The sequence below is a fragment of the Parasteatoda tepidariorum genome, chromosome 2 (assembly GCF_043381705.1).
Source record: "Parasteatoda tepidariorum isolate YZ-2023 chromosome 2, CAS_Ptep_4.0, whole genome shotgun sequence".
NCBI lineage: Eukaryota > Metazoa > Arthropoda > Arachnida > Araneae > Theridiidae > Parasteatoda > Parasteatoda tepidariorum.
Window position 1 is genome coordinate 57,581,043 of NC_092205.1, and position 20,831 is coordinate 57,601,873.

General features: G+C 29.0%; 2 protein-coding genes across 7 annotated transcripts in view; one reads left to right on the forward strand and one right to left on the reverse strand.

Moving 5' to 3' along the window:
• The first annotated feature begins 1,608 nt into the window (after nt 1-1,608).
• The window catches only part of LOC107443151 (major vault protein), a 31,038-nt gene continuing 11,815 nt past the window's right edge, over nt 1,609-20,831 (forward strand). Inside the window, exons 1-11 of one of the 6 annotated variants that reach the window (XM_016056920.4) lie at nt 1,673-1,823; nt 3,204-3,247; nt 9,868-10,030; nt 12,116-12,311; nt 12,756-12,876; nt 13,494-13,720; nt 14,706-14,942; nt 15,613-15,744; nt 18,794-18,943; nt 19,786-20,048; nt 20,235-20,432. In XM_016056920.4, the coding sequence (XP_015912406.1) occupies nt 3,241-3,247; nt 9,868-10,030; nt 12,116-12,311; nt 12,756-12,876; nt 13,494-13,720; nt 14,706-14,942; nt 15,613-15,744; nt 18,794-18,943; nt 19,786-20,048; nt 20,235-20,432 (1,694 nt within the window). In that variant the 5' untranslated portion in view covers nt 1,673-1,823; nt 3,204-3,240. Of the gene's footprint in view, nt 1,824-3,203; nt 3,248-7,943; nt 8,783-9,867; nt 10,031-12,115; nt 12,312-12,755; nt 12,877-13,493; nt 13,721-14,705; nt 14,943-15,612; nt 15,745-18,793; nt 18,944-19,785; nt 20,049-20,234; nt 20,433-20,831 lie in introns of those variants that run through there. The other 5 variants (XM_016056919.4, XM_071177626.1, XM_016056921.3 and 2 more) reach the window with 5 other exon arrangements.
• Nucleotides 4,982-7,706, reverse strand: LOC107443152 (PAX-interacting protein 1). The gene has a single exon (XM_016056923.3). It carries the CDS (start codon nt 7,328-7,330, stop codon nt 5,087-5,089), a length of 2,244 nt encoding a protein of 747 aa, XP_015912409.1. The 5' UTR covers nt 7,331-7,706; the 3' UTR covers nt 4,982-5,086.

Sequence of the window (20,831 nt, forward strand, 5' to 3'; positions counted from 1 at the left end):
TCAGTATGTAAAATGTAAGTTTTATATTGCACTTCAGTGTTTTCATCATGGAAAAAAAATGGGTGAGAATTTCTCACCCTTTCTCAAAAACAGGGTGAGATTTCAAAAAGTTAAGTGAGATTTCTAAAAACTAAAAAAACACAAAAACTCTTGAAAAAAAAAATCATTTCTTTACTTTTAATACATTTTTAGCGTCTTCTATTTTTTAAAGCATTGAATATTTTTGGTGCATCATCATAGAAGATTTTGCCTTTACAAGGCATTTGTCCATCTTACATTACATTACATTAGCACATAAAAAATTTGAACGTCTTACATGAAGAAACCTTACCTACGGTAAACACGTGGTTGCAGAGAAATGTGTTTTGAAAGGGGTTCCGTGGTTGTGTTCTGTTGTTCGAAAAGGTTCTGAACAATACTGGTAATTAGGGAAGCTAGATAACGGGGCAGATGAGAAAAATAATGAAAGATACAGGAAGAAAAGTGAAACGGATTTTATTCTAAAGGGCGTAATTCGAAGTTTTTTCTAAAATGCGAGAAATTCGCGAATTTTGAAATTGATTTATAGAATGCGCGAATTTCTCGCGGTAATCATTTTTTAATGCGAGAAAAGAAAAAAATATGCGAGATTCTCGCGTTCTCGCGCTGTAGAAATCTGACAATTGTATGCCCATCATGCCGAATGCAGTTTTCTGATTGTTAACTTTGTCTAACTATCTTTGTTGAGCTAAGAAAAATTCATACCCTTGCTGACATTAGGGTGGAATTCAGCTACATTTTCGCAATTTCGATGGGTCACTTAAGCCAGTCAGAAGACTGTACTTCTGTAAACATATCACATTTTGCTATATGTAAAAATACAAGATTTGATGGGCCGAATTTGTCCATCGTAATTTGCGAAAATGTAGCTGAATTCTGCCCTAGAAAGCCATGGATTTACGAAATATAAATTTTTTTTGTGTTCGTACGATAGTTAACATAAAACTGACAGATTTTACACTGTACTGATATTTCGTTTAAGAAATGTTCATTAAAGAAGAAAACCTAAAAAAAACTTTTTATTCAATTTGGGACCCCCTCTGATGAGGGGCCCGGGACAACTGTCCCGTATGCCTCTGCCTTTGTCAGGCTCTACCTACGCAGACTGATCCAAGTGGTCACCCACCAGCACACTGACCGCAGCCAGTGATGCCTGACTTCGGTGATCTGCTGGGAACCGTGTCTTAACGATCAGTCCATGCTCGTACCTCGAAGCGTGAACAGTATTTTATTTGAAATATTTGAAGTTTCCATTATTTACAGATGCCAAAATTTTACATTTGCGGAACACTACTTCTCTACCAAGCTCTCTAGCGTGGAGCTAGCAGATTCGAATCCTCCCGTATTATTTTTTGCATCTTTGTAATGTGATTCTTTAGTTTGTGCTACCTGTTTTTCATTTTGATATTGGATTATAAGCCGTCTTTTTAATAAGAACACAATTTTAAGAATGCATACGTAACAATAAATAAAAGGAACAACGCTACAATGAATTTTTGCGCACACGCTAATGCGTTGGAAAGTTGTCACGCAAAGCTCAAAAATATTTAACCAATCAGCTTTCTGATTACGTCAGTCAATATCACGTATCGAAAGGAGGCGTGTCGTATTTGAAGATATCAAAATATTGCGTGTCTCGTGTTGCTGTTGGGGTTGCAACCGGCATATGAACGAATGCAATTTAATTCATTTTCATTAAGGTATATAATTCAGTAACTACTATTACTACACACTTAATTCGTAAAGCGTATTAGACTGCATGAGTTACGCTGCTGTTACTAAAGGTACATTATTTTTTTCTAATTTAAACAGCTTGTTTTGTTGAATGTTTGGCTTTGACATTTTGTGTTAAATAGAATATTTACTTTAAAATGTAGATTAAAGAAGTTCGAATTGAAAATAGAAGTAGTGGTAGTTCAATTCTATGTTAAGATTGGTACTATTAGGCTCAGAAGAGCACTTGAATAAGAGGAGCTTTTTGAAAATGAACTATTTTCAATTTCACAAAACTACTTAACTTCTGATCTCATTATTTACTCACTTGGTTTGCAGTGGGTGTCGACATTGGGGACTATCAATATATATCACTCTCAAATTTTAGAAACCTCTAAAAAGCCCCCCTTTCAATATTTCAGACAAATAGGAACATTTTAAGCTATTTAGTAAGCAAAAGATTAAAAAACTTATAACTTGTTCAACATTAAGAAAAAAATTCTTTTAGTGGAGAAATACTCATACTTTTCAATATTTTCTTTCCAAGCATTTTCGTTCTTATTTTTTACTTTAAGTAACCTCCGTATTTGTAGAGAAGTACACTGCTGATTTTTTCCCTTGTTTCTCCCCATGCATAAATTCCTAATCAATGTGGCTGAATTAGGAATTTATGGACACATTTAGGAACACTTTATTCAAGAAGACTAACAATTCCTAAGGAAAGAGATTGAAGGTCAAGGGAAAGGTGTAACAGGTTTAACACCTTACCCTCGGAAAGAAACAATCTCTGTTTTCCCATGAAAACGAGGGTGCCACCTTCATTTTCCCTCCAGTGATATAATGACCTTCGATTCCGCTCCTAATCTTCTTTCTTCAGTTTAATATGAGTAAAGTGTATGATTGCATGAATAGTTTTAACTTTTGTCCTCTTATTCCTAAATTGAAATAAATTTTCTAATTTTAGTCTTCATGAGTTCAATCAGATAGTAAATAAATGTTTTAAAATATGATTATTGATTTATTTTTTATTTATGGTATAATAGTACATGTTATGCAGTGATGAGATTCAAATTCTAATACACTTAAATAACTTTTTAACATTTTTAAAAGAAATTGAATAACAGGCGAGAAATATTAGGAACTAAAATTAATAACTTTTTATGAATTTTAAGGTTTAAATACATTTCAAATTTAAATTTTCTAAAATATTTATTTTTTACTTTCAAGTATTCGTTCGAAATGACTGAATCTCATCACTACACGTCAATCGTAATAATCGTCAGTGAAGTCTTGTTTCTAAAGTAGCAAGATAAATCACTAACTTGAATAGCATTTATTAAAGTTCATTTAAATTTAATAGAATGAAACATTCAGCATAAGTGTCTCATCTTAAAATAAAATCTGTTTAATTTATAACAACAAAAATACTAAAATCATATTTAATGTTTCAGCTAATTTTATGTGAAATTCACCAAACATTTTCCTGAAATGAAAAGTAAGTTTTAAATATAATGCACACCAGATTAAATATAATGCACACCAGTATGCCAGATTTAATTTAGAGAAAATATAATTACTTTTAACTAAATAATTATTTTTTTCATATAATTTATGAACTTTTTTTATATATAAATATTAATAAACTTTTATTTTGAATAGTTGATCATTTTTACTTCAAAAATATTTTTTGGAAAAATAATGTGTTCGGAAACAAATTTTGACTGATTTAATATTTCAAGTTTTGAATTTTTTATTTTTGTTAATTAATTTTTTAAATTGCATTTACTTAACTTTCTCAAAGCAAGATGTCTGACTTAGAGAAAGTCTGTTTTCGTTACCCATGTATATAATATATGTATCAATGTAATTTATTTGCAAACATTTTATTTTTTTCATATAAATGAATATAATATAAAAGAGTTAATTTTTAAAAAAATATAATTACTATTTACTAAATAATTAATCAATTAAACTAACTAAATAATTACTCAATCTAAACTTATTAAATAATTAATCTGAGTGATGGAGTTTGCAGAAAAAAAGGTTTTTTCCCATGTATATAAAATTGTTCATGCAGGACTTTTGTTTCTTAAAATCAGATTCTTTGAAGAATGTGCCAAATATTTATGTTTCAAAATCATCGATAATAACAGAAAAGTAGAAATAATATTTACCAAATAATTACATCTCGTATCAACTATTTAACGAATAATAACTAAATCACTAATTTTTATAAGTTCCATAGTTTGCTCATTAGCGTTCATCGCCTAGAAAACTGCTTGTGCAATTCTTTTAATACTGCTTTGTTCGCTTATTTCATTTTTCCAGTCTAGAGTGACCAATGAAACTGAAGAAGAAAAAAAATCAAGATATTATAGTTATTGTAGTTGATTGAAATTTGTCATTCATTGCATGCTAGTTTGAAGCTTGTAAATTAAAAATCTTTGAATTTGGCAGCTAATGTTCATTAATGTATGTTAATTATGTTTTAGTATTTTTATAATTTATTATACGAACGATAAGGGAAAAAATTTTTTGTTAGAATATGGGAAAAAAATAGTTAAAAATTCAAGAATTTATTTCAACATGAATGATTGATAAGAAAAAAATAAGTGTTAAACATACATTTCTTGCAGTAATGAGAGAGCACCATAGAATTTTCCTTAGATGATTTTTATAGCTATAATGTAAATTTTAAATAAAGATAATTGATTTTTTTAAAATAAATAATTTTGAAAATGATATTTCTTAACTTTTATTTAAAGCATGCCATTGTGAATAAGGAATTTTTTTCATTGCTTAATGAATTGTTTATTTTGTAAGCAAATTCCAAAATATCTTATTAAAATGCACTACATGTTTTTTATTTTGTGTTAAGATTTATTTTGGTATTTAATATATCTTGCTGATTAAGGAAAGTAATTATTAACATTTGTTGTATGATTTTGACTAAAATCTACTTTTCATTAATTTTCTTTTATTAAAATTTTAATTGCATAATAAAAAAATTTCAGTTAAAACTCAGATTTACTTTTAAGAGTTAAAAAAAAATAATTCATCATTTTGCAGATGGAATAAATATTTTTTTTTTTAAAATTTATATTGGCTGGATGTAGTATGCTCCGGGGATTATTATATCTTTCTAAAAAATATTTACAGTAATTTTTATTACTGTTTATGTTCTCATTATACCAGCAAGACAATCTTTATCTAGCCTTGAATGACATGCTTTTTCATTGATTTTCAATACATAACAAATTTATTAAATATTCATCTTGAACATTTATGTAAAAAAAAAGTAGATATAATCTAGAATAAGCATAAAATATGTCTTTTAAGGTGAAGAAGCAGGTGTTGGAGTATTTACAGCTGTAGAGGCAGGCTGTGGGTATGGGGATTGTTGAAAATTAGTTTGAAGATTATCACTTTCTGTAGTAGGTTGAGAATGTGGAGTTTCAGGATTAGTTATTTGTTGTTCTACAGGTGTTGGAGGAAGATTCTGAGAATCTTCTCTTTGTGGTGTAGTGATATGGAGAATTGCAGCTTGAAGGTTGGCTACTTGAAAATTGGCTGCTTCAAGAAGAGCCTTTTGAAGATCAGAAATTTCATTTAGAGCTGCTTGAAGATCAGCTATTTGCATAGAGTTGTTTTGAACTGAATCTTTTTCTTGGTTTGTATTTTGAAGAGGAGGTTTCTGGGGTTCAGTTTCAATATCTTGTTTTTGCAATGCACATTGTGAGGGGTCAGCCTGCTGTATTGAGTTAGCTTTGAGGTTTTCAACTTGGGAAAGAGTAGCTTGCAGCCGAGCCAACAGGGAAGGAGCTTCTTGTAAATGAACTTGTCGAGAAAGTACAGTTTGAAGCTGTGCCAAATGAGATGATGCCATCTGAAGTTGATTCATTTGAGCTGGGGATGCTTGGTGGTGAGCTATTTGTGGAGGAATATTTTGACGATGCTCCATTCGAGGAGGAGTCGATTGGTGATGGTTCATTTGGGTGGAATCCATTTGAGGATACCCCATGTGATGGTGACTGGCTTGCTGTCGATTGACTGGAGGGGCATTGCCTTGATGTCGTTCCATCATCTGCACATTTGGTGGATAACGATTCATGTAATGAGGATTAACACGATTATGGGGCATCTGTGAGGGCAATGGTTGAAGATGATTGGGTCGAGAAGTCATTTGAGGGTGATTCATTTGTGATGGCATATGTTGTGAATTCTGAGAAGGAGGCATCTGGTAATGAACTGCATGATGACGAGGCATCTGAGCTATATTTTCTTGGTGTTGGCTCATATGTGATGTATTAGACTGAAAATGACTTCTCTGTGACGTTGGTGGGAAATGAGGAGCCATTGCATGTCCTTGATTCATGTGGGGAGCATTTGTTTGATGATTATCTATATTAGGATAGTTAGGTTTATAATGAGGTGGATATTGTTGACGAGGTGACATTTGAGGTGGAGGGGCTGTTTGATGGTGAGAAATTTGTGCTGCAACAATCTGCGAATTAGTAGTTTCAGTAGCATTTTGCTCATGATGAGGTCTTAATTGTTGCATAGGTGTCTGACTTCGTGGAGCTTCATGAGGTGAAATAATTCTTGGTGGATCTGGTCTTCTACGATATTGTCCAAGTGTAAAAATTGATGAAGGATTGGCACGAGGTAAATATATTGTTATTTTACCTTCATGATAATGTATCCTACAATCCATAACTGATATTGCATTAGGAAGATAAAAATAAAATTGGTGATTTGTTTTATTTTCTCTAATAAATAGCTTCTTTCGAGAAGCAAATACTTTAACATCTCTAGGATCTAAAAAGGAAAAATATGGCAGAACTACTTGCAACATGAAACCTTTAAATTCTCCTTCAGCAGGAAATTGTCGGATCTCGTATTCAATTGAAGGATTTTTAATGTCAAATTCTGGCTTGCGTTCTGTATGAAATTTCCTTATTGTTGTATTTATGGTGAAAGGATCAGAGAAGTATGGCTCTTTATTATTTCCTTCTTCTGATTTGGACAGAACACCTAATCGTTTGTATACATTTCTCAAAGATTCTGGCATAGTCCCATGATAAAACTTCTTTAACAATTCAAATTCTTTTTCTAATTTAATGTTATACCTATCATAAATAGCTTTACATGCTGTTTGATATAGGTAATTAAGTCTTTGATCACGGTGACTGTGAGAAAGTATAGAGTCCATAAATTCTGTTTGAATTATTGTATCATAGCATATGCAAATTTTACCATTTTCATCTCTATCTACACGTTCATCATCTAAATATAAATTAAATCTTAGAATCGATTCATCTCCACGACTAGTATGAATTTTTGAATTATAAACATTGCAATTTGGTAATTCGAGAGAGTGACAAATATTAATGTAAGCTGTTTTGTTTTGTTGCGTTTTTCCTTGGAAGCAAAATCCTGGAACAGTAACTAGTGATGGACATTGACTGTGTATTATATTTTTATTTTCTGGGCAAGTAAAGTCATAGGATTGATCGATTAAGCTATAATCGTAAAGCACTTCATAAAATTTTCCATCTGAACTTCTATTTTCTGCCATACTGGCAAAAAAATTCCTCCTGACTTAACAAGATTTCTAGGCATACATATTTTTCTTTATAATTTTTAATGTAAGCTTGTTACCTTTTTAAAAATTATCATTCAACATTCAAACAGCTTAGAAAATAATTATATGTAACTTTTCTTAGCATAAAATACAAATAATGATCAATCAGTATTAGCTCTCTGATTACTTAGCAATAATTTTAAAAAAATGATTAATTATAGTGTTATTAGTTTCTAGTTATATTTATTAGAAAAATAAAGCATCCGTAAATAGAGAATATTATGTGATCTCCTTATTTGCTAAATAATGAATAATAGAACCAAAACTAAACAATAGCAGACGTATGAGATACATCTCAAAAGGAAAATAAGTATCTGGCAATATAAATGAAGTGATGGTATGAGGCTTTTTACTAGCACGCAGTCATTTATAAAGTTTTTCGTTATAAAAATATTTATTTTTACATTTAATCGTGAAAGTGCATTACATTTTTGAAAAACTATGTCGCAAAAATTATTAATTTAAATAGAATCGGGAAGGCTATCGCAGGAAAAAAATAAATTATAACTCTCTAATATTTTTATAACTCGTAACCGTTTCGTTTTTTGTTTCCAACAAAAACAAAAGTAAACAAACCGGGTAGAATGTAATAGAGATGTTAGGTCTAGTAACAGATCAGTTAATATCGGCATTACCAACAAAAATATGAATTCCATTTTTTTTTTTTAATTAAAGGGGGAAATTTTGCACAGGTTGTCAAAAAGACTGGAAAAAATACGAATTTTTTCTTGACCTTACGGGATTCTAAAACAACACATCAAAATTGTAACTAATTGTATAACACTGAAACTAACTCAAAATTTCAAGGGAATAAAAAACAGGTCATTTTTATCTTCAGTCATTAGAGTAAGTGGACATTCAATTTGGCATAAGATAACTCCAATCCTAATGACAATATTTTAAAATCAGAATGTTCTTTAATCTCTAGAAATGTGTAAAGTTTCAAAATATTTAATTAGTAGAGTTATGACAGTGAGAAGCATACTCTGAGAAAATTTTCGGAAACAAAATTTAAGGGATATTATCATAACCACGGCAAGTTGGCGAAGAGTCGGCGGCAATTATAAAGATAACTTCATGAAACAAAGGAAAATATGATAAATCCTATATCCGGACGTTTGTTTCCGGGAAGGGTACACTTTCCGATCATTTTTAATGTGAGAGTAAAGAGTTAAGTCAGACGAAAAATAAAAGTTATAATTGAAAATTTTTATTTTCTCTTTAAATCATTGACAAAAAGTAAACTGAAACATTTGTGCCAATGTGTTTATTCTCTATTAAGTTAATCCCTTAATAATTTTTAAATTCAGTTGGAGCAAAATGTGAAATCTTCTCTGTTTAATGAACAGGTGCAAATCATGTTTTGTTTTGAAATTTTGTCTTCAGGTATTATCTTATATCTTGCTTGTTCCTTTGGACAGTTAAGTTTTCTTTGCTAATTAGTTCCTGTGGAGTTGGGTGTAATTGTAACTGTGATGTAATTGTTTTCCTTTCTCGTATTCTTAATTATTCCCTTGAATTAATTTTTAATGGAGGAAAATAATTTATATTTTTCCTTATAAATTTGAAAAAGAATTAAAATAAAAAATAGTTGTAATGTTTTCTTTTTTCCAAATTTATTTTTGTTTAAATACATTTTTTAATGATTATTCCTATTTAAATTAAAATTTTTTAATTTTTATTAATTAATATTGTTATTTATTTATTTTTGCTGTTGGGGGAAATTTTATGTATTTTTTTGGCCTAAAATTGTTTTTATTTGGGGTCCATTATTTAAATTTTTTTTTCCTGAATACAAAATGAATGATTATATTTTAATTTGATGTTATTTTAATTAATTTTACTGTAATTATTGAATAAAAAATAATTATGTATTTTGCATATTTGGTAGTGTTTGATCTTAGTTTTGGCTTTATTAGGGACCATATATAGCCTAGACAAATTATTTTTTTTTCGAATACAAGAAAAATAATCATACTTTTCTTTAATCTTCATTAATAATATTTTTTACAGTTATTTAATCAAAAATATTTACAATTATTGTGAATTTGGTTGAATTCGTTCTTTGTTTTGACATACCTTTTTTGATTGGGGATCTATTACCTAGAAAATATTTATGAATGCAAGTTAAATTAAATTTATTATACTTTTTGAAAGAGAAACTTTTTTTTTAATTGGCTGATTTTGTAATTCTTTGATGTGACTTTATTTTGTTTAGTGACTTGTAAAGTATTTCCTGCATATAGATATATACTAACAATCATACTTTTATATGACCTCTCTGAAGTTAATATAACAAAAACATTTTAGTCTTTCAATTTAATTTTACTTTTTGCTTTATCAAGTCTAGTCAATTTACTGTCTTAATGTTGCTCTTAGAAATTAAGGTTGTAACTTTTCACTTTAATTTAAAAGTAATGTTTTTAAAACAGTTGTTATAATTCTATTTCTGATGTTATCTATTTCCATAGGAATAATGCCGAGTGATAAAAGTGGTGTCCCTGCAAGTCAGGGCAATGATAAGAGCATTTATCGCATACCTCCGTACATGTATATGCATGTATTGGATCAGACTGCAAATGTCACTAGAGTTGAAGCAGGTCCAAAGACATATGTGCGGCAAGAGAACGAACGGTAAAGAAAATTATTTCTTCTGTTTCAACATTATTATTGGTATTTTAAATCTTTTTGCTGTTTAGATTTAGTTGCTTTTAAAGACATTAAAAGCACTAAGTGCTCTTTTTCTTAAATCTTAAATAAAATATCAGCTCTTTCTCCTTCATCTATTCGTACAAAAGTTTTTAAATAGATTTGGATAATTGCTTAACATTAGTTATAAAATCATAGCATATGAAGTAATCAAAACATCTTTATACTGAGTCATTAAAAGGAAACTGGCAGTGTTCAGAAATTCATACGTGTGAATCTTTTGAAAGTATCTAATAAAACCTTAAGTGCATGTTGCATCGATCACTATAGAAAAAGTTTAAAGCTTCATTGATGATCTGGTGCCGTGCTGTTAAAATTACATGCATATGTTCAGTACACAAAGAAACCCACCCGATATAGCTTTTGATCTAGTGAGTGGATCTTCATATACTTTCAAATACACCTTTTTACAACAAAAAAAAAGTCTATTTGATTTAATAATAATCATTTTAAAGAATGTAAATTGTGTGGTAATTGTGTGTGAATGTAAATTTGTGGCAAAATCCAAAATTTGAACGACATCGATTGAGTAGCTCCTGAGAAATATAATTTTAAATATACAATTTTTTTAAATTAGGTTTCGCAGGAACCAACTGATTTTGTTCAAATTTTTAATTTTGTCATATGAAATTACATTTTTTTATTAATATTAAATGAAATAGTAATAAAAAATAAAACAATTGGGTACAAATGTTTGTATGATTCTCAGATTTTTTTTATAGATCTTGGATATTTTTACATTTCTGATTTCAAATCAGCAATCAGTTTCTCCGACAAAGCTGCAGTTTGTTTAAACGATATTTTTAATCTATTTTTTGTCGAAATGTACCAGTTAAAAAACATAATATGTAGTGACGGCCGCATAAATGTCGCAACAAACTCTTAGGGGAGTTAAAACACAATATCACAATTAAAACTGCGTAAGAATTCATGCCGAGAAATGTCATCATACTCTGCTAGACACAGCTCATAATAAGGGCGCTTCCCTATTATGAAATGTTTCTTGTGCTTCTGAACATGTCATAATAGGAAAGCTCTCTTAACTGCATACGACATTTCAGAGTTAGGGCTCATATGCAGTTTTAATCCTAGTGATGTTCCCTAATTTTCCTAAAAATTTGTTTCAACATTTATGCGACCCTCTGTTATATGTAATGCTTGTAATTTGTACATTTCAACGAAAATTTGACTAAAAATGTTATTTAACAAAATTGCAGCTTTAGGAGCAAATCTAATTTCAGGTATGAAATCCCTACACTCGAATTAGGTAAGATCAAGTATTTGTATAAATGCAACAACAAAAATTTTTCTCAAGTTTAATTATTTAAAATTGATTTTTGCATTAAATTATCTTTAAATAAACAAAATTTACAAATATGTGTGAAAAATTTTTGATTTCCAAAAAAGTTGATATGGTGAAATATGCATTAAGTAAAATTAATGCTAAGGGGTCCAAGTTTTCGATCTCTCTCCTGACTAAGTTATTGGGACCATAATTTCCAGATTGCGGCTACCTTCCATATTTTAAGAGTCGAAAATCCGAATCTGTTTGCAAAAGTTAACATAGTTAAGGGTAAGTTCTCGAACCACTAAGAATGAGTCCTTGTCTTTTAAAACCCAATGATTAAATCAAAAGTTATTCAGGATGTTCATTTTCTTATTTTATGCACTGTATTTTGTGTTTTAAGGCAATTTTTTTTTCTTTTTTTTTATACTTAGGAATGATTTATTAATGATATAAAAATTTATTATGGTTTTTAAAAGCCAAAATTACTTTTTCATCAAAAAAAAAGTTATGCACCCCCAATTTAATGTTGGAATAATAAAATAGTTTCCTTATAGAGGTTGCAGTTAAACATCTAAACTGAAATAATTTTAAATTATTATTTGCCACATTTGGATTCTTTGGCACCATTATGATTAGCCATAATCTTTCACTTAATATTAATTGTTCGAAAATATCTTGTATATATTGTGTTTTAATATATTTTGTATTTGTTTATTTACTAGTGTGGTGTTGGAACCTCGAAAAATGATTATTATCCCTCCTTGCCATTACTGTATTATCTGCAATCCTGTGGTTCGAAATGCAGAAAATGCTTTGATTTATGATATTAGTGGTCAGACAAAATTGCGACATGCTGATTTAGAGGTGCGCCTTGAACAAGAGCCTTTCCCTTTGTATCCTGGTGAAGTGTTATTCCGTGTAAGTAAAGTTTTTAATTCTATCAAATTATACGTTAGTTATGATATTGGAATGGGCGTGGGAAATTTGATCAGATAAGGCCTGGAAAATCTGTACTCGAGGTTTCTGTTTCTTTAAAATCTTGTTCCAAGAAGCTTAAACTGTAATATACTTGTTTTTGGCTAGATCTAGGAACTGTTATTTTCATTGATCGTCTAAAATTGTTCCTTAGTTAATGGTGCCAAAGTACATATATCATTATTTATTTCTTTTGTTTATCTTCCTTTTTAATATAACTTAAAAATTCTGTTTTATTTTTTTTTCTCTTGAAGAATATAATTTAAAATGAATTAAGTTGCGATTTATTTTTCTACACTCTGTAACTTGTAATGAATTTTTTTTTCACTTTTTGTCAGCTTTGTTCATTATTTGATTTATATTTCACTAATTTTATTTTGTTTTCAGGATGTTGAACCTTTGACAGTTGTTCATGCAAATAGTGCTCTGTTGTTGAAAGCCAACCGTGATTTTGAAGAAGCTGGAGTTAAGAGAGTTGCTGGAGATGAATGGCTGTTTGAAGGCCCTGGTAAGTTTTTAATGTTAATATATTTTATGCTGTTAATATATTTAATTATATTTAAGTTATTAAAGTTGGTTTTTTATTAGCTGTAAAATACATATTGTTTAGCTCTTTTTTGCCTTCTTGTGAGGCTGTAATTTTTTTTTTGTTGGTGCGAGGAAGAGCAAGGTTGTAGAAGAATTATCTCATTGAAATTTGAATAGTTTTTTTTTCTCTAGTCAGATTTGTTTTGGGGATATTTTTCCTGAGGTTTTTTTAACTGACCTTTATTTTAGATCAATGCAAATTCAAGACTAATTTTTCATATTGCATCTTTCAGGCATGCGATTCTTCCGCTAATTCGTGGAGTTCCGCAACTGCCAAGACCGTTGATTTGCTGACTTGCACAAATTAATAATTTATATTCCGCCAACTTTTTTGAAATTCCTCAAATCTAAATTCTAAATTTTTTACTTACTCAAAATCTTGTTAACAAGACATTTATACTGCCCTTTCCAGCACCCTCTAATTTTCTTCCTAAGTTCTTATTCTTGCACTATACTGTTTTTTTTTGTTTATTATATAATTATTTATTTGTTGGATATGTTAGTTGTCTTCCTAATTTAGCTTTTTCCTTTTATCAGGTACTTTTGTTCCTCGTAAAGAAGTTGAAATTGTTAGAACTGTTTCTGCAACTGTTATAAAACCTAACCAAGCTTTGAGATTGAAAGCCAAAACTGAAACTAAAGATCGAGAAGGCAAAAGCAGAGTGGCTGGGGAAGAATGGATTGTAAAAAAAACGGGTGCATATCTTCCAGGTGCTTATGAAGAAATTGTAGATGTCGTTGATGCCTATGTTCTTACGGAAAAGGTAGGGTGTATGATTTATTGAAGAGATAGTGACTTAATAAATGCTTTAAAATTCAGGTATTATTAATATTTGTTTTAAAATTTTAGTTATGTAATTTTAAAAAATCAATTAGTGGTTTGCATTATTACTGGCACAATATTGAGATATAATTTTTGGGTAATTTAAATAATCTTATTAAACTGAATAATTTTTTGATTTTATACTAATTCTACACTGATTTTGTTTGTGTTGTAATTTTTTTAACTTATACAAGAGTAAAACCTTATAAATTAAATTGGAAAGTTTTAAAAATTAGTATGTAACAACTTTTTAAAATTATGCAAATAGGTTGTGGATGACCAAAAAAACAAATATAACTGAAAATACAAATTTTGATGTTGCTTGTTTCAATTACAGGGTTGCTTAATTAGTATAGTAAGTTTTGAATTAATTTTCCTAGGATAGTCAAGGATAAACTACTAAAACATTCTTAGATTGAAAATAGATAAAGTTGCATTGCAAAAAAACACATAAAGACAAGTTTATCTAGTGAATGCAGTTGTTTTAAGAGGGGAAAATCTATGCGGACATTTGGTGATAATGCAGGGCAATTATAAATTATGTAGTTTTTCACATTCACAAAATTTGTTGGATCCTATTCATGAAACAAGTGTATGTTATTTAAAAGCTAACATTTTTTCTTGATTACAATAACATGTTTCGAATTATAGTTACATGTTCCGAATTATAGTCTCATTTTCCATCACATTTTAAATTTAAATAGCATTAAACTGAATAAATAAAAAAATTATTTTAAAGTTAGATTACATTTAAAACTATATTGTTACTTCAATTTCAGATGCAATTCATACAAAAGTTTAGTATTTTAAAAAACTGTTACACCGGTCCTAAATAAAACTTTAAAACTGTCCTTCAATTATTTTGGAGCTGTTTTAATTTAACTTGATAATCAAATATATTAAGTTTGATTTTTTTACATTAACAGGAAGCTGTTCACATTAGAGCCAAAAGGACGTTTGTTGATGAATTTAATAAAACTAGAAAAAATGGTGAAGAGTGGCTCATCACCTTTGAGGATACTGAAACATTCATTCCTGGTGTGTATGAAGAAGTTGTAGGAGTAGTTCATATAACTACACTTTCTAATCGACAGTATTGTGTAATTCTTGATCCCATTGGTGAGGATGGAAAACCCCAATTGGGAAAGAAAAAATTAGTAAAGGTAAGATACTTGTGTGCTGCTTAGTTAGAAATGATATGCAATCCAGGTATTTATGTAATCTCATAAACCAGATGTTTTTTCCTTCCCAAATTTCCAATTTGAAAGTTTGAGTTAAAAAGTAGTCAATAAAAATATTTCATTGCATTCATTTTTTCTGTTACGTTTTAATATTAAAAAAAAACTTTTTTAAAAAAAAGGGGGGAAAAAGAAAGAAAAATGATACAAATGCTGAGAAACTTTCTGATGCTGGATTTTAATGTATTTCAATAATTAGGTGACTGCTAAAAAATTTCGATTCTTTGATGCATTTATATTTATAAGATTTTATCAAAAATTATCCATTTTCTAAAATATTTTTTAGCAAGAAAGTTTATTGAAGCTTTATTAGAATATATTGCTTTTTAAAAAATATTTTTCTTCCATGTTATGAAAGCTATTACAATATTTCATCATAAACATTGATGCTGACGAATATTTTCCACTTTGAGCTGCAAATTACCTTCTCAGTTAGCATATCTTTGATAAGTCATTTAACCTGCAAGTATGATGCAAGCTCAAAAAAACTAAATGCGCTCTCGGTGGGAATGGAAGTTTTCTTTAAGGATTAAATTTTCCTTTCTTGTTATTATATTATTATTTAAAATTTTAATTTTTATATTTGTTATTTTAGGGAGAAAAGTCTTTTTTTATGAAACCTGGTGAGCGATTAGAATCTGGTATTCAAGATGTTCATGTCTTGAGTGAAAATGAGGGTTTGGTATTGAAAGCAAGAGAGGCATTTTTAGATAATAGTGAAACACCGGTATGTTTATTGATGTGTAATAATAATTATCAAAACTTTGTATTATAATAATTATCAAAATTTATTGTAATAAATTTGTAAACTACTCTGTATTAAGTTTTGTTTGTATTATCGAACTTGTTTATCTCGAATCTCATGGGAAAGGCTAAAAATTTGAGATAAAAGAGGTTTTGAGTTATACAGGTACTTTAAAAAAATTTTAATTTAATTAAGAAATTCTATTAAAAGTGCTTTAAATGTTTTTAGTAGAAAAATATAGGTATTTTTTTCAAATTAATTATACCACATACATCACATACATACCACATACATAACATTTTTTAACATACATTTAACATGGGAAACAATTTATCAAAGATTTTTGATGTATAACCTTATTTGTTTTGATTATTCTTTTAAGGTTAGAAAGAGCGTAAATCCCTCACAGCCAACATTTTTCTGGGATTCAAGAATAGTTTATAAAAATTATACAGCTTTTTCTACCTCTTTTGCATTCACTTTTGGTTCATCAATATGATCTTCAGCATCTTCCTTGTCATCTAATATTCCTTTGACATTATCTATGATTTCTGCATCTGTCAATGTTCCATATGTTACCAGGCAGTTGTCCACTTGTTAAAATCTTCAAAATTAATGTCCACATTTAATCCAGATTTTGTTACATTCCATTCTGGCAAATCCGGCACTGCATTTTCAGCCTCAACAGTTTCTTCTTTACTGACGCTTTCAACCTCTTGTTCATCATCTTCACAGCTATTCTTAAAACCAGCTTTTTAAAACCATTATGGATAGTTTTTAGAGACACATTTCTCCAGGCAAACTTTGCATACCAACTGTTTTTTATAGTTCACTTTAAAACTTCTAATTATCCTTTGATCCATTAGTTGCAATTTTGATATGAAAATGAATTTATATTCTTAGCTTTCTTATCTATGATGAAAAGCTAGCCCTTAGTGGTCACTACTCATTAACCCCTCACTTACTGCCAGAATCATTGCATTCCTTTCTAGTTACGGAAGTGCAGGGTTGTGATTGAAATTCCCAGAAACACCCCAACCTGTTCATCCCTACTTCCTGTGGGTTCATGAAATTCATCTCTGTCTACAAGTTTTACTGATAAAGAGGGTTTTGACATTTGGACTCTATTATTAGAAATTCGAGAAACGGAGGTTTTTGAAGAGAAAAAAAAAATTCGACATAAACATGGAAAATACATTGATTTTAAAGAGTTAAATATAGGGAATTTATTTATTTCTCTTTTGAGATATAGTGGTTTTAGAGATAAAGAGGTTTGAGATAAACAGGTTCAACTGTATATATTTTTTAAGCATGTAATTGTATTTATTTTTGCATGTATTTTTTTAAGCATTTAATTGTGGTTAATTTTAAACCAATATGCAACTTCATTTCCTTTTTTTTTTTTTTTTTTTTTTTTTTTTTTTTTTTTTTTTTTTTTTTTTGCATCTTTTATTTATAATTTTTTTTTCTAATCTTTTTCAAAATCCACATTTTTAATTAAGTTTTCTTATGGCTATCATTTCTATCTATTCATTTCTATCATTCTATGTATCATTTCTATATTCCATGGCTATCACGTTTCTTCTTATTTTTTTTTAATTAAGTTTATGGATAGGCATCAATTTGTCCTGATTGTGAATGTCCAAAACACTAATTACGAATTCAAAATTCATGTTTTTTTTTATTACCTCTTTTCATGTAACTTTTTCTAATGTGGTAAATTCATTTGGTTAGACCTTGAATATAAAAGCATTCTTATTCTTATAAAGGCAAAGCACTCTCTTAATTGACCATTGTGAGCGATAGCATAAGGGCTGTTAAGACTCCACAGTTTCGTGACTGGTGGCATTATGATGGTAATGTTTTCAGCATTGCACACCGACCATCTTCACTTTCCAGATAAGTTGGTACCCATTAATCTGAAACTGGTTGGGTTTTAAGATGCCTCTGGTTATTGAACCCCTGTTTTTCACTGTAACAGCTCTGTGTCTTAATTACTGAGCTATCATGACTCATTGTTTTTCGTGCTTTAGTAAATTTTGTGCGTTAATCTTTATGTACTTTAATGTTTTGAAGCTTATTTTAAAAATGCGGAAAAAATTTAATTCGTATCATATTTAAGAAGTACTTCTTACAATTTTATGTGATTATGCAAAAATAGAAGCTCTTATCACAAAAAATAGTAGTAATTGAAGGAATGAAAAAGCATTGCAAGATGTTGGGTCACAACTCTCCGTTTATTACCAGTATTTTTTACGAAATAATTAACTTATAATTCATATAATGATTCGAAATAAATAACATATAATTCATTATAACATATTTTTAGAAACTTTCATTTGCATATTTAAGAATGCTTTGAAAAATTTATTTGACAGTTGATAATGCAAATTTTTTAAATACATGATGTAAATTGGAATGAATAATATTTTCAATATTGAATACTTGTTTTTTTAAAAATTCATTTGTGTTTTGAAATAAACTAAATTTATGACTTTTTCTTTACCCCTTTTTTCTTAAAAAAACATGTCCTTTAAACATAAGACATGCTGTCTATTTAGGTCTCAATTTTATTTAATCATTTCATGTTTTTTCCTCTTTACTTAAATTATATATTGCTTATATTAGAATGTAAGAGGAATTAAATTGTTTTTACTATTTTTCAAACTATTGATCTTTTTAGTTACAATAGAATGCATTTTTTCCTTCAATGAATACTTTGCCGTACTCAAAATTTAATATTTTTGCAATAAATTGGGCTATTTTCATATCAGAGTAAGTAACTATGTCAACTTTTATAATTGTTTACAATGTTCATTGAATATTAGCTTTTAAGCAATAGCCTTAATATTTTAGTTAAAGATAGATATCAGATGTTTAAAGCAGAACTGAAAGATTAGAATATTTTATTAATGCACTTAATGTGTAATATCAAAGTTTTGTCACATCCTATCGATATAAAATATTCTCAGCACTACATAAAGATTGATTTAAGTGAACAAAATAAGTAATTAATTTATTTAAAATTTAGGCTATCAATCGCAAGCCTGGAGATCGATGGATGATTAATGGTCCAGCAGAATACATCCCACCTACTGAAGTCGAAATAGTCACTAAAAGATATTCCATCGCTTTAGATGAGAATGAAGGCATTTATGTTAGAAATATAAAAACAGGACATGTGAGTAAAAAAATTTTACCAGTATTTGTTATTTCTTTGATACTAAATTTCTATTTTCCTAAAAGTGCTTTTTACATTAAATACAATTTAAAGAGAAAAAAAAATCTCTTTGAATAGTCTTTGATAAAGCTTTTCAGAGTTAACGAGCATTTTCTTTAAGTAACAGCTTACTAATATATATATAAAAATATATATATATTTGGACGTCAGATAAATCGCTACGTTTCTGCATTACGCTAACGATTGAAATGCTTTCCGATGCCCTAGGGCATCCTTTATATACCCTCCACTGTAATGTGCTGCCCCCTGCCTTCTGTGATTGGTTATTTCACGTTGACGCCGAAAGTAGGTGGTGGTCACATTAATGTGACTGAACTGTGTATATTACATATATATATATATAAAAAATATGACATATCAGATTTTCGACTTTCAATGAGAAATATTTTGTAATTTGTTTTTCAAACTTTGTACGACTTAAAAAAATATTAGTATAAAATGCTATGTATCATCTATTGACTTTTGTTGACTCCAACTTTTTTCTTCAGTATTTTATGTAATTTTTTAATTTCATATCAAAAAATATGTTTTAGATAAAATTGTACTTTTTTGCTACTATTTAGATTGTGCTAAAATTATTAAAATAAAAATAGTTGCAATATTAAAAATTCTGAATCTATTATCCCTGACTGTCCTATAAATCAGAAAGGATTTTTTCTTCTGAGCTTGAGTAGGATATCTGTTACATTTATTTGCAAAAATGAAACATTGCTTTACCTTTTCTTTATATTAATAGATAGAAATTGAAACAGTTAATTTATTGTTTTAAATACCTTTTCTAGGTTCGTTTAGTATCTGGATCAACTTATATGCTTACACAAGATGAAGAACTTTGGGTAAAGGAATTGCCACCATTTGTGGAAGAGCTGATTAACCAAGGTATGGATCCTTTAAGTGATAGAGGAAGCTGGAAAATGATGAGACAAGGTGCTGTTCCTATGAAAGCAAGAAGCAAGTCTGATGAGGAAGGAGCTCGTGCTGTAACCTTAAGAGTTCCTCATAATGCTGCTGTTCAAGTCTATGATTACAAGGCTAAAAAATCTAGGTAATCTTACGAAGTTTCATCAAACTTAACTGCATTGTCTTACACAAACTAGTTAATGGGAGTTACTTATGCACTACTCTTCCCTCAATTTTAACTATTTGACAAAATCAATGATCCTTGAATTTATTACTCACTGCAGAAATTTTATCTAACTAAATTATGTTATTTTTTTTAAACATATTACAGAGTTGTTTTTGGACCTGATCTTGTTATGCTGTCCCCTGATGAACAGTTTACTCAACTGAGTCTGTCTGGTGACAAGCCAAAACGTCCAAATGTGATTAAAAGTCTCTGCTTACTGCTTGGGCCTGATTTCTGTACAGACATTATAACTGTTGAAACTGCTGATCATGCACGACTGTCTCTTCAGTTGGCATATAACTGGTATTTATTTTACGCATATAATGTTTCTAGCTTTTATTATGTTTTATAAATCTACCTAAATGTTTTTTTTTTATTTGGAAGAAAAACTACTTATACTTAACTTAATTATACTAAAATTTATTTTATCATTAAATGTTTGATTAGCCTCTCTTAACTGGAATGTCAGTAGAATCAACAGGTTTCTTTTGAATATCTCTGTATAAAGAAATGAAGTTATTTGGAAAAAAAGTACAAATTTTAATTATACTAAAAAAATTTTTTTGATCATTAAATGTTTGATTAACCTCTCTTAACTGGAATGTCAGTAGAATCAACAGGTTTCTTTTGAATATCTCTGTATAAGGAAATGAAGTTATTAGGAAAAAAAGCCTCATTTTATTGAACCTCATTTTATTGAAT

Coding starts and splice junctions, on each gene's coding strand:
- LOC107443152 (XM_016056923.3), bottom strand. CDS start 7,330: ATGGCAGAAAATAGAAGTTCAGATGGAAAATTTTATGAAGTGCTTTAC.